This window comes from Perca fluviatilis, chromosome 18, assembly GCF_010015445.1.
Source record: "Perca fluviatilis chromosome 18, GENO_Pfluv_1.0, whole genome shotgun sequence".
Taxonomy (NCBI): domain Eukaryota; kingdom Metazoa; phylum Chordata; class Actinopteri; order Perciformes; family Percidae; genus Perca; species Perca fluviatilis.
Genome location: NC_053129.1, coordinates 28,900,735 through 28,915,479, shown reverse-complemented (window position 1 = coordinate 28,915,479; position 14,745 = coordinate 28,900,735). Strand labels below are relative to the sequence as shown.

Sequence of the window (14,745 nt, the reverse complement as noted above, 5' to 3'; positions counted from 1 at the left end):
ACAACCTTTTAGCATGTTAAGTATTTCGTACTGATGTTAAATGCATGCAGAAGAAGCTTGTGACAGGATTGGATCAGAAAGCTACATACTAATGATTTAAAATGTTGACATAAACATGAATTGTTGTAAAGCCAATGCACTTAGTAGCAGACTTAACTTTCCTACATGTGAAGTCTGTTATCTGTAAAAATCTAAAGTCTGTAAAATGAAGTCTGCGAGCATGACAAAGTTTTGCCACTGTCGCGCTATGACAACATTGCTCGTGGTGATGGTTTGCTTATCACAGAACAAAACGTGTTAAAGCAACTAAAGGCTCAGGTGGGGTTGGTTTTTGTGTTAAAAACACCCTGTTTGAACCAGATACAATTGATGTTGCAGACAAACCGGTGGATGGTATTCTAGGTTTGACATTTCTGCATTTGAAATCAGGTAACACTTTTGTTGATTTTACCTTTTGCCTGCCACCCGAAATGTCAGTATGGAGAAAGGACGCCTCATTTTTCTTTAATCATATTTTGAGACAAATCTATTTATGTTCAGGAGTTGAGGCAATTCTTGTCTGTGGATATTTCAACAGTAGCGTAGGTGATTTTGATGAAAAGAAGTGGATGCGATGCCCTTTAGAGCCTTTTTGAATAGTTCTGTAAACAAGCATGGAGAATCAGTGATTGATTCTTAAAGGTCCCATGACATGGTGCTCTTTGGATGCTTTTATATAGACCTTAGTGGTCCCCTAATACTGTATCTGAAGTCTCTTTTATATAGACCTTAGTGGTTGCCTAATACTGTATCTGAAGTCTCTTTTATATAGACCTTAGTGGTCCTGTAATACTGTATCTGAAGTCTCTTTTATATAGACCTTAGTGGTTCCCTAATACTGTATCTGAAGTCTCTTTTATATAGACCTTAGTGGTCCCCTAATACTGTATCTGAAGTCTCTTTTATATAGACCTTAGTGGTTCCCTAATACTGTATCTGAAGTCTCTTTTATATAGACCTTAGTGGTTCCCTAATACTGTATCTGAAGTCTCTTTTATATAGACCTTAGTGGTCCCCTAATACTGTATCTGAAGTCTCTCTCGAAATTCAGCCTTGGTGCAGAATTACAGCAACTAGAGCCAGTCCCACAATGAGCTTTCCTTAGGATGTGCCATTTCTGTGTCTGTAACTATTGAGGAGGAGAGAGGGTGGGGGGTGGGGGGCAAGGTGCCACTTTGCTTGTTTGAAAGCCATGATGTCTCTCTCTCATGGGGAGCCAAATTCTCTGGGTGGGCAAAGCAGAGAAAGGGGAGGTAACCTTGCTTCTTATGACCTCATAAGGAGAAGATTCCAGATCGGCCCATCTAGCCACTGGGGGACCATAGGCAGGCTGGGGGAAAGCATATTAATGTTAAAAAACCTCATAAAGTGAAATTTTAATGCCATGGGACCTTTAAAAGAATCTAAGTTATGTATTGTAGTGAGTGATAACTACACATTGGTACCTATCAAGGGTAAAGCTGTGGTTTACTATATATTTGTATCATATGACTGCCTACAAATATGTGATTCTTTTGAAGTGCTGGTCCCAAATCCATTAATTAAACTGGCAAACTGTATGGATTTAGCAGAGTCCCAGATCATTCTTTATTGTTAAATTTTTTGATAAAGACTGAGGCTCATTATCTTGTATGCTCGTCAGGAGACTTTACGAAATTCGAAAAGTTGGCAGGATTTTGCAAGCTAATGTCCTACCCTCTAGTTTACAACAATCAACCCTTTTGAAACTCAAGAATGATTTACAGTGTTCTAGAGAACAAGAAAATCCGACGTCACGTGACATTGGCTACAGAGCGACAGTTGCTAGCTGTTTAAGCTGCTACAGAGCTTCGAGCTGCCGGCTATGGTGCTTAGTCAGGTCAGCGTTAGTTGGTAGTTCAGTTACCCCAAAATAGGTGACTGTGCGCTGGGTACAGAGAACCGCAAGCTGCTGGTCATTTCGGCGGAGATTACGGTTAAGTTAACCGTATTAAGGTTGGCACCAAAACGACTAGTTAAGTTTAGTAAAAGATGGTGGTTTGTATTAAAACACTCCCAAGGAACACGCATTTCCTGGGTGAAAGTCCAAAATCCTAAATATGTATATAAATATTAGAGGTGCACTGATAGACCGGCCGGTGACTGGAATTGGCCTGTTTTCACGTGCTCGGCCATGACCGTCGACCGGCAGGTCAGTCTGACATATGCCGATTTCTTGCCGGTTAATGCTACAATTAATTTCATACTATACATTCTTTCGTATTGTCATATAAATCGATGTTGTGAATTGCCCATGATCATATTTGAACCATTTTGACATTTTAACCATGTCGCCCAGCCTTGCTGATGAAAAACTCCAGTTTTCTGTTTTGCTTTTTGCTTTGCAACAGCATTATGTAAGTTAAACGGACAGCCAACAACCGTCGGTAACACTTGTCATTTGTAATCGAACCAAATTTGGAGTATTGAAGTTATGAAAGTGCCAATATCAGTTAAAAGAATGAAGGAGAAATTCAGCCTGTGCATTGAGTTACATATCTCTAGTCTTTGATCTTGCGGGTAAAAAATCTCAAGCATGGCAGAAAATATCAGAGCATGATATACCAGGTCAGAAAATTTGTTTTGTTTACATTGCAATGTAGTCCTGAGCTTGAGGTGCTTTGTAGGATGGGAAATGCTTTACACAATGCTAACAATATTACACTTAGTGTTGCAAGGAGAACCCCGCAGGCTCTATCTTGCATTATGTACCTGCATAACGTGCAGACAGAGCAGTCAGGGGCCTATCTCTGTTCAGATAAGATGCCCACAAGAACTTATCTTTTCTTAATTTCAATCAGCTACCCTCCAACAAACTAAAACTTAATTTCTCCCTTTAGGATTTCATGCATCAGCTCTTAGTAGTAATCCACTGACACAGACATCTTGTTTATTCTTAAGTCCCCTTTTTTATTTATTTTTTTAAAGTAATGATGCCTAAAGTTTACAGACAGTTGTTTACTTTGTCCCAATTAGAACAAGGCACTCTGGATGACCCATCTCTTAAATTTATTATCGCTATGAGTGTAAATTCCAAGAAGCATTTTCTGGGCAGTGGTTTGGACTCTGCTTGCGTTTCTTCCCACACGCACACGATCTCTTAGATATTGAACGTCTCATTTCACATTCTGATCTGCTTCTCTCTCACATTCATTCTTTATCTCTGTCTCAGTCTCTGTTGAAGGTCTGATGTTTCCTGCCTGCGTACCCTTGCAGTGGATCGGCTTGCCGCCTGTGTTGACTGCCATGAGCTCAGATAAGGTGGGTACTTTATGACTGGTGAAATGCTTCCTTTGAATATTTGATAAGTAAAGTCTAGGTTACTCAACTTTCTACATTTTACTAAAGAGAGGTTGGAAAGAAAGTTAGGTGCACTCAGATCCACCCATTTTGGTGGCAAACAACAAAAGTCAAATTTGAGTTCTGTTGTGCATGTGAAATTAGCTATTTTATCTTAACTTTTACATATAATCTACAAAATCATAATAAATATATTTAAAATAAGTTTGTACTGCATTGTTTTACTGCATTATTGCACTTTTTTTTTTTTAGCTTAATTTAGTTCATTGTTATGGTTTTACTGCTTATTCACTCTATGGTTCCAGAACAAGCTGTGGTAAACCCGCTGTACATTACCTGCCCAGCAGACAGGCAGTGTTACGTTTAAGATCACAGAAATGTTTATGAGAGTAAATAATAATAATAATACATTTATTTGTAAAGCACTTTCAAATCAAAGTGCTGTACGGAGCGTATACAATTTAAAATTTAAAAACATTTCAAATAACTAAAACAAAAATAAACACACTCTCGGACTCTCAGGAAAAACGTACAGAGAAATTAGGCCTCCTACACAACAGTAAACAGATGGGTCTTTAGCTATGCTTTAAAAGCCTCAACAGAACAAGCCTGCCCGATGTCCAGAGGTAAACTGTTCCACAATGTCGGTGCACGGAAAGAAAAAGCCCGTTCGCCAATTGTCTTCTTTTTAACCCTTGGGACACTCCGAAGACCCGTCCCCTCAGAACGCAGGGCTCGAGCAGGCACATAGGGGTTCGCTAGGTCTTTAAGATACAACGGTGCGCTGCCATTTAATATTTGGTGAATATGATATGATATGACACATGCCTTTGGTGTGGGAGATCTGGGTTTGATTCCCACTGCGATACATCGACCAATGTGTCCTTGAGCAAGACACTTAACCCCTAGTTGCTCCAGAGGCGTGCAACTTCTGCTATATAGCAATTGTAAGTCACTTTGGATAAAAGTGTCAGCTAAATGACGTAATGTAATCAAATCAAAGATGTAACCAATAATAAAACTTTAGCCAAAAGGTCTTTTGAGACGTCTTTAAACAAATTCTCGTGTACAAACTGGAGATATTAGGGAAAACACTTAATAAACTTGGATAATGGAAAACATATGTTTTGCATGCTGGATCAGCTAACATGCATTTTTTGTGTATTTGTCATCTGATCTAGTTTTGAAAATGCATCATGGTTTATACTGCAGTAAGGTCATACTTTATCTATTTATATGTGGAATACCTTTGAGGTGATTCAGAGAGCTCCTCACACTTACATGATGGGATTTATGTTGAAAAACCTGCCATTTATACTTTAAAGAGGGTTAGGGTTAAGCGTTGTGCAAAGTTCCTAAATATTGGCCTAAAACAGTGCTTATCAACAGCGTCTTCTTTTTCCCTTCACATGCTTCCTCTCATTCTCATCCCTTTCCATGTCTTGAGTTTGTGTGCGGCCCTACAGCTCCCAGTTTTCAACGTGTCATCTCCTCCTCCTCCATCAGATGGAAGGAGGCCTGAGGACCATCCTGTCTCCACATGTCTCAGCCAGGGTAAGAACTATCTACTGCCTCTCGAAATCATATGCATCCTAGTTACACAGACAAAACAGCTGATCTTATCTGACTCAGATTTCATATTAACATGTAGAGTCCTGTTATATGTAGCAGTGGAAAAGTTCTAACTTTGGGGATTTGAAAACGACTCAAACTGGCAAACTGAGATGAACGGGCAGAAAGCAAATAGATTTAACGAACAAAAATGATTAACATTTAAACACGCTATAACCATGTACAATTCTACACGTTGGTGCTTTAAAGTCCCAGAGACAGTTTCAAGATAAATGTGAATTCTTTTTTTTGCATTTTGCCATAAAGATCCAGTTTGAATTTGTACGTGTATGTATGTGTTGAATTATGAAAAAAAAAAATCATCAAAGCTGGCATTTTTCAACTGAAATCACTACACCGGATTACAATTTTACATCCAGTGTATTGTTCAAGTTCATTTAGTTCAATAACCAAATACATATTTTTCACACCAACTACATGTATGACTGGTAGTCCCGGCCCCTCACTTTTCCTTTGCAGTCTTTTATTCCAGATCAATTTCTACACGCAGAAAGAAACACACTACAGTGGCATAACAACAGGTAGTTGTAATGATTAGGCTAATAATTACGCATAAATGCACTAATGTTAGATCTTTCTTTATCCTCTCTTATCCTTTGTGTTTGATCATCTGGCTAACCTGCTGTCATTTGCAGTTTACTGAAGTCACCTTACTGATTGTATGGCCACTAAAATGCATGTGTTTCAAACATTTACCTCTTTCTCATCATTTGGAGTGACAAATGTATGGTCCAGAGAGCTTTGTAGCTTTAAGACTGAATTTAGCTACTTGTTTCTGAGACGGTTTTCCCTCTATTAATAGCTTAGTTTTTTCAGATACAATACAGCCAGTAATCAAAACCACTCCCACTCTTTTCCCAGGGCCAAAGTTTCAAGATGGCTTTAAATGCATGTTGACTCATACCTGAAATTTGTGTGTGAGTGACAGCAGCACTTTAATCAGCTGAGGTGTGTGCCTGGATATCAAGCTTCAAATACATTCATATATATCAATGTTATTTGAAGGGAAGAATATGGAGGTCAGTCAGCAGAAATCTTCTCAAAGATAAAAAATATATATTTATACATTCACATAGTAAAAACACATAAAAGACAAGACTTTGACAAGACAAGTATTTGCACAATACCACGTGTAAAAATGAGTTATAAAAGGTGTCAGGTGTCTCTGAAACTGATCCCTGCTCTGTTAAACATTTCTGTTACAAAAATGAAACATTTACACAAACATTTCCACTGACAACTTCACTTAACTGAGTGATGGTTGAGGGCAATATATTTAAAGCATTTATTGTGACACTTATAATAAAAATCAACTGTTGGGACAAATATTGGGACCATAGTTATAGGAGCACATTCTGTAAATGTCTTATATATCTACATAACGTCATAACTTCATAACAATTCAGAAGATGTTTGCATCCATAATCCCTTCTATTTAACTGTTTTATGGGGTCATAAAACCGGAAATTATTATAACTCCTTTTAGGTACCATATAGTAGCCATATAATAACATTACATAATGTTACCTATTTCTATTTGAAACAAAACACCATTTAGCATTTAAAGGGACCATATCACGCTCATTTTCAGGTTTCTACTAGAACATGTTTATGTGCTTTAATGTTAAAAAAAAAAAAAACATTATTTTTCTCATACTGTCTGTCTGAATATACCTGTATACAGAGGGTGACTCTGTTTGGAAAAACACTCCATTTTAGCGCCTGTCTCTTTAAGCCCCCCTCCCAAAAAATCCAGTCTGCTGTGATTGGTCATTATTCCGGTTCTTGTGAATCTGTGCTCTCTGCGTCTCTGCACCGTGGATTTCTCTGTGGATTGAGCAATTTGATACTTTCACAGTATTTATAGAGCACCTTGACCTGCTTTTTTAATAAAAAATTTTTTTAAGGTGGCTACAAAAGTAAAAACAAGAATGAAGCATATGTGTTGAATGAACAATTAAGTCACAGACAAACAAATTAAATATACTGTGAACATACAGCTCTGCTCAGGTCAAATCTCTGCCAACTGAATGACGAATTAGTATGTCGTACTATATGTGACCTTAACACACGTGTTGCTGTCTTTTCTCTGTAAATATTTGCAGTGTTTTCATACTTGTAGACACACATTGTCAGTTGTACAGATGTGACATTTGCAGAGCCAGATAGGTTGTGTATACAGTATATCAGTATTCATCAGTCTTGATAATCTATAATACCCGACGAGGGTTTTCCTCAGATGTGTTCCCAAATTGATTAGATCATTAGGAAGTTGCATAATATTCCACAGAACAAATTCAAAGTCTCATTGTATTGTTGCAGTGATTCACCATTTACCGTTGAAACAATGCTGTGACGAATACAAAGCAATGACTTATTTAATGATACAGTACACAATGATGCATCTTTAACACACAGATGAGTCAAATTTACACTAAATTAAACCTAAAATCACCAGACCCCAGCTAGTTGATTACTTAAAATGAGTAAGGCCTGTATTTACAGCCAGACAGTGACCAAGAGACATACCCTAACTCACTGAATCATTACTATTGATGATATCATCAAGGTGAGTGAGAGCATGCAGGTAATGTATTCACGCACAGTGGAATTTCTGTGATTAAGTCTGAGTAAAGTATCGTTTAGTCTGGTTAAAAAAAAAGGCATGATTCATGATCTTTATTGTTTGGGGAATTTTACATTTTGGAGGCCTGTCATATTTGATTACAATGTTACACAGCTCTGTTTACACTTGATGCTAGTAGATCGTTTACATTTTTTTTTATTTCACAATTGCTTTGGCAATGCAAATGTCTGTTTCCCATGCCAATAGAGCCATTTTAAATTGATTTGACCTCTGAGAGAGAGAGAGAGATGCGCAACAATCATATGTTTTTAAGGGATAATCAACAATACAGTAAGATTTGTCTGAAAAATAGGCAGTCGGCTCCTTAGTTATACATTTTTAATAATCAATCAACATTAAGGATCAGCTTTATGGGCTTTTAGGATTGAGTTTTGACTGACCATGGCCTAATATGTGTCTATTTAAACACTTTCGGATGACATGGTTATAGTTTCTGATGGCATTAAACACTAATGCTTGTTTAACCGTGGAAGTTGAGATAAAAGTTTGTAGGATTTGACAAATAAGATTCCTGTTCTTTTAACGCTTTAAAGGAATTTTTCATGGTCAAAAATACTTGCTGTCCAAGACAAACAGAAAAACAGATGTGCATACTTTGGCTGAGGGCCATTCCCCTTAAAAAAGACTATTAGGAGTCACTACTACTGTACAGTATATATACATAATACTGACGAACACACAAACCAGATCTTCCTATTTACATATGTGCCTCTAAATAATTTCTATTGAAGAATCATTTGAAACTGAATTAACTACTTGACATCTTGTCTTCAAGGCACACTTGACCCTTCATTAAAGATGCAGTAGGTAAGTCTTATAAAACTAACTTTCTGTCATATTTGCTGAAACTGACCCTATGTTCCAGTAGAACTACATGAATTATGTAAAAAAAAAAAAAAAAAAAAAAGACAGCTCCTCTGGCACTACCTACAGCCTGTAGTGCCATTGGCAAAATTCCACCGCTCCCAGTTGATTTTATCCAATCAGGGCCACAGGGGGGGTCTATCTGCCTGCTCAGGCACACGCATATATAGCGTTCTCCCCTCCCCCCTCCCCGCGCACGAGCTGCAGAAAGGTTTTCCAAAACTCCGTGAATAATGGAGTGGCTTTTCAGAGGTGGCGTGGCTGTAGGATTTTAAAGATCTGAAGAAAGATGCAGATGTAGCCACATTTCCTCTCAACAGGTAACATAATTACCATGAATGATTTATCTTTCACTTGGTTATTAGTAGTCCACAAAGCTACGTTTGTGAGGATGATAGTAACGTTAGCACAGTGGTCGGTCTGATATGATGCTGAAATGGCTAACGGTAGCCTGCTAGTTAGCATCGTTTTACTGTTGGTGAGTAAAGTTAACGTTGTGTTGGTGTTTAGTTATTGAACATATTGTCTGACGTGCCGGCAGTTCTGTCAAACTCCGTTGTGTGGGAGGTAAGCCCCTTGGGAGACGGTTTGGGCTGCAGCAGAAAGGGAGGAGGGACTGAGAAGTTTTCGATGTTCAAATTTGTTGGCAAAGTCCTGGCTCTTCACAATCTTACCTACTGCAGCTTTAAGTAAGTAATTTTTTGGGACAAACTGTCAGTCTCAGGTACTAATCCTTTTGGGTTGGACATGTGTCACCACACAGACAAAACAGCCTCTTTTTCCATTCATTTCAAATAACATCGTTGCGCGGACGTTGTATTGTGCTTACCCTTAAGCTTTGCAATGGCACTTTTTTTATAAGGAATGGGAAATAAGTAGAGAGATAAAGACCTTTAAACTTGGTGCTAGAGAAGCAGTAGACCGCCGGATCCAGCAAACAGTTTAGGTAGGAGAGCAACATAAGGCCGTCAAAGACCACAGAAACTTTTTCCTCGTCGGGTTCCGTCCACTTCTCGTGGGCGATCAGCAGAACCACCCTGGCTATGGTGCAAGGGAGGAAGCTGAAGGAGAAGACCACCATGACGCATGTTACCAGAAAGACTGCTCTCTTCAGCTTGGTTGTATCCCCGATTGTTTGTTTCCTGAGCTTCCTGACGATACGCACTGTGCAGTACACCAGGATGACGAAGGGGATGACAATCTTGGTAAAGAAGATGAATTCTCGTATAATGTCGACAACCTTAAATCAGAAGAAAGGATCACCTTAAATGTCACAGTACATCAATAACACATTTCTTGATTGTTTGGCCATTCTATTCCTACAAATTGTATACTGGGAAAGCTCCGGACAGCTGTTTAACCACTTTTCAAAATATATTTCATTATTGTGTTTATGTAAAGTCTTAAACTGTAAAGTAACTAGTAATCACAACTCAAATCCATACATGGAGGAAAAAAAAGTTCAATAATTCCACCTGAAAGGTTTTGGAGTAGAAATGTCAAATAAAATGGAAATATGCTAGTATGCTCCAAATTGTATTCAAATACAGTACTAAGTAAATCTACTTACTTTTCAAGTGTAGCCAACACAGTATATCTATCTATCTATCTATTGCAGGAACGTCTGTCTGTCTGTATGTCTGTCTGTCGGTTATGCGCATATCTCTCTAACCGTTAGTTCGATGGATTTCAAACTTGACAGGTGTCTTGCTACGACATACACCTCAGACCCACTAAAATGTGCAAAGTTGCACGACTTTGGACGGTCTTCGACTTAGAATAAACAAACGACAATTCCCAAATTTAAAGACGTTTCAGAATCCCACACATGCAAAGCACAGCCAGCTACAGACAACAAGTGCAGACAGAGCGTGATTCAGGCTATCTGTCTTATAAAGCGAGACGTATCTGTGTATATATATATATCCGTGTTTGGGGGGGAAGGTAACCTACACATCACATGCAGACGCCACATGCAGAACGCTTTAAACAGCGGGGGTGGGGGGGGGGACTCTTTTCCTGCTATTGTATTAAATTGCTGTGAGCTGGCAGAACATAAAGTTATCTCAGAGATTATTCCTTCAGAGCGCTGTGCAATGCGAGTAAATCTCAGAGTTGAACCGGGCAGACACATCAGTTTTCATCAGACTCACCCTGGGTCGGGTTAATTAAGTCTACTGCTAATTTACAACACACATAACATTACCGTGGCCAAAATACCCCCGTGAATCAAATCCCCTACTTCACCGTTAACCGTCAAGCCACTAAACCTGTATGGAAATGAACATGTCCTCTGCTGAAATGTTAAATTCGTTAACGACTGCAACACAACGTTTTTTTTTTTTTTTTTTTTTTTTTTTTTTTTTTTTTTTTTTTTTTTTTTTTTTTTTTTTTTTTTTTTTTTTTTTCTCTCTCTCTCTCTCTCTCTCTCTCTCTCTCTCTCTCTCTCTCTCTCTCTCTCTCTTTTTTTTTTTTTTTTTCTCTCTCTCTCTCTCTCTCCGCGCGCACACACACGGTCCAGTTCTGGTGGTTGATGAACGCAGATAGGTGTTGATTAGCTCTCATAACGGGCCGGTTGGGTAGCGCACCGCCATGTGTCCATGAGGCTAATGTCTGATTACTCCACATTGTGATATTTTGTGATTCCATTCTGAATCTGCAGAGTTCTCTGTCAGGTAAATGCAGTAGTACTGTCTTCCTCTGATGTAGTCGTAGCCTACACTGTAAGTCAGTAGTAGGCTATACAGTGGAGTTGCATATTAAGTGGTTTGGGGTCCTTCTGTAATTTATTTTGGGGTACAATTTGGTTTTGAAGAATTCTACAAGCAACAATACCACAGGCCAAACAATCGGCCCGTTCCAAACAGGCACATTTTCAACGGGCACTGCGCTAGTTAGAAGAATTGCGTATCCTCGTTTTTTTGACAATAATAATTTTATTTGAGCATGTACATATAATTTTCCAACTGTGGCTCTGTCATTTGTGATGCAGTTTAATACATCTCAAGTTCAGCAATGCTGTGTCGAAACCGGCTCTATCGAAGTGGAGCTTTTGAATGAGATAAACCCCCAGTGCTCTGTCCTCTCTGGAAGGACGCCATAGAGCTACATCCTTCATTTAGGATCAGGCCTCTCATCCCCTTGATCACATACATTATAGTATCCTCTTGGTTACTTGCTGACTTACTTGGCTGAGTACCTGTTTTCACAAAATAAATATCCATTCTGTGTTAACTGTGTATTGCATCAATGGCGCAGCAACAAAACATGCTCACTCAGCACTGCATTGCCTCATGGTCCCAATAATTTCCCAATAAAGCCAAACGGTGTGGGACGATCATTATCCGCTTTATGCTTTGTCATTTCTTTTTTTATTTCACCCATCTTGTATTTATTTATTACCTGCTACCATTGCACCAGCTATATTTATTGATTGACCGTTTTCTACTTTATATATTGACTGGTATCTTTTAATCAGATTGTAGATTACTATTTACTGTTTTTATGTTTGCAGCATCACTGTGCCCAAAATGATTCCCCCCCCCCACCCGGGGGCAATAAAGTGTATTGTATTATGCCAGCTTTTTGAGACTCGCTGAAAACCTGCCAATAACATGTTAGGGTTAGGGGGTGGGGCAAATTGCACATTCAGCATGGAAACATTACCTTGTTTTCATTTGGGATGCGGTTGCAATCAAAATTCTTGAGCATGGTGGGGATGGTGAGAGGCACAAGAAACAGCCAGATGAGGATCGAGATCAGAGCCGATTTCTTGAGAACTTTTAGGAGATTCCTTCGACCATGGTGCACCACGTGAAGATATCGATCAATGGAAATCACAGTCAGAAAGGCAATGCTTCCCCCTCGGTTTAAAAACAACATGAAGAGCATTGCTTTGTAACCCGCGTCATTCTCAATCCTCCTCTCTCCTTGGATGTAGTTGTATGCTATTACGGGCAAACAGAAGATCAGGAGAATGTCAGCCAACACCAGGTTGAAAAGGAAGATATTATTGGAGTTGGATTTCCAGAATTTCAGCTTGAATATGAAGAGGTAGAGGATGGATGCATTCAGAGGCAAAGCCAGGATGAAAATCACAATCGTAGCCGCTGCATAGAATTTATACAGTGTCTTGTCTGAGGCCTCGCAGTCAAGTTGGAAGGGAGATGCAGTAGTGTTTGCCATTTGAAAAGTAAAATACACTTGCCAGGTAATTAGCAAATATGAATTACAAGCTCTGCATCTAGAGCAAGTACTGTATTTCTAAACGGACAAGGAAATCACACATGAAGTCTCACCCGATTAAAAACAAGGAAAAAAAACTTGCCAAACAAGTTTCCTCAGTGTCTTCAGATTTAATCCTCATGTGTGTTTCTTTTTCCAGTCATTCAGGTTGGAATGTCCTGTCTTGAGAGAGTCAGTATCAGGTGTGGCAGTGATTCTCAGTGTGCAGAGTGACTGGTTCACGGCTTCTTTGAGTTTGAGTTTGTCAGTTCAGCCCTGTGCTCTTAGCTCCGCCTTTATAGGCTGAGGAAACGCAGATATGGGTCCCCTGGGAATTAATGGCAGATGTACGTGTAGGCGTACAAGGACACGGACGTAGTGTTACTGTCAATGTATGAAGGAAAAGTGAAATGTGGTTGCATGGAATGTTTGATTCTAAGGGAGGAGGAGAAGGGCTTAGCTTTAGGCCTCACACTCAACTCTGCATGCCTCAAACGCCTTCTCTGCTCCAGCCAGTCCAGACAAGAGCCCGACATGTTTTAGAGCAGGGGTCTCAAACTCAATTTACCTGGGGGCCGCTGGAGGCAGAGTCTGGGTGAGGCTGGGCCGCATCAGGTTTTCCACAAGAAAAGCTTTGTTAAAAAAATTCCAATCTTCTCAAATCTCTTTATTTTTATTATTTATATTCTTTTATCCCGCCGCGTACGCATCACTTTGATTTACTTTGTCAGAGAGAGAGACCTCATATTAACTCTCTAAGTGCCATTGACGTATGTATATATATATATATATATATATATATATATATATATATATATATATATATATATATATAAAATATAAAATTAAAATAAACCATTAAATGGCACTTTCTGGAGAGTTTTGGAGAAATTGAGTCTTACATGATATGTGCAAAACTGCCAGGTTAAGAGCCTATACTCTGCATTGTTGTAGTATCAACAGGTATTAGGGCATTTAGCATTTGCATTACTGTTAATTAGTCATCACTTGATTACACATTGTATTACCTTGTTATGATATAAGAATTAAGTGACCCATACAATGTGCCAAACATAATGTGCCACATGAAGAGTGCAGCATGACAGTTGCAACAGCTGAGAAGATTTGGGTCTGTGGTGACCAGGTCCACCTCACACAAACTTCTTCTCCCATTCTCTCTCTTTACTTACACACACACACACGCACACACACACACACACACACACGCGGCACCGAGTGGGGCTCTCTGATGTTCAGGGGCGAGCCGTGGCCGGCTCGGAGCCCTACCGCTGGCGGAGATGCGACAGTGAGGACTGGTTCAACGGCTTGGTCAGCGACATGAACTCGTAGCGGCCGGTGGAGGTTGCGAACGGGGTTTTTAGCTTTATGAGAAGGCATTTTATCTTTTAATCCTACCGACGTAGACACTTTGGCGTTATGTAGTTGACCCGCGGTGGTGAAATGTCTGCAGTTCTGGGCGGGTTGTTGCCGTGTTCTGATTGTTCTCAGCTCCGCCGAGACAAAATAGACATGCCATCTCAAAAAAATGTCATTTATTCATGTATCATCATCATTCATATATCATGTTTTCAAAAGCATCACTTTCATCAAATTTTTTGTGACATATTTAGACTGTAAGCAGGCACATCTGGACAAACTAGCAGGCTTATGTGCCGGAGCTGAGCCCCGGAGAGCCCCGGCCCAATTTAACCCCTCGTTATATATATATATAACGAGAGCTATATAAATGTGTGTGTGTATATATATATATATATATATATATATATGCTACGTATAATGTCCTGGGCAGCAACTTAAAATAAGTGAAGTGTTGTGAATGCAGCGCGCTGGGACGAATGTCCGCATGTGCCCAATAGAAACGAGGCAGCCAGCCAGGCACGGAAGAAAAAACTCCATGGCAACGCGGCTGTAACTTTCACTCATTGAGGAATGTTTCTCTGCTTGCATCAAGCCCGGCCGATGTCCCGCCCCCGAGAGCCATATACCCCACCGTGATTGGT

The 14,745-nt window shown here is 39.5% G+C and overlaps 2 protein-coding genes across 5 annotated transcripts in view; one reads left to right on the top strand and one right to left on the bottom strand.

Moving 5' to 3' along the window:
• Positions 1-14,745, top strand: part of si:ch211-140l13.3 — a 44,761-nt gene that overhangs the window by 12,539 nt on the left and 17,477 nt on the right. For 3 of the 4 annotated variants that reach the window (XM_039782547.1, XM_039782545.1, XM_039782549.1), the window contains 2 exons: positions 3,230-3,318; positions 4,824-4,911. In XM_039782547.1, coding sequence (XP_039638481.1) covers positions 3,230-3,318; positions 4,824-4,911 — 177 coding nt within the window. The remainder of the gene's footprint in view (positions 1-3,229; positions 3,319-4,823; positions 4,912-14,745) is intronic. The other variant, XM_039782548.1, reaches the window with a different exon arrangement.
• gpr31 (G protein-coupled receptor 31) lies at positions 9,100-13,104 on the bottom strand. The gene is made up of 2 exons (XM_039782551.1): positions 12,167-13,104; positions 9,100-9,740 (listed from the first exon to the last, which is right to left on the bottom strand). Exons 1-2 carry the CDS (start codon positions 12,683-12,685, stop codon positions 9,291-9,293), a joined length of 969 nt encoding a protein of 322 aa, XP_039638485.1. The 5' UTR covers positions 12,686-13,104; the 3' UTR covers positions 9,100-9,290.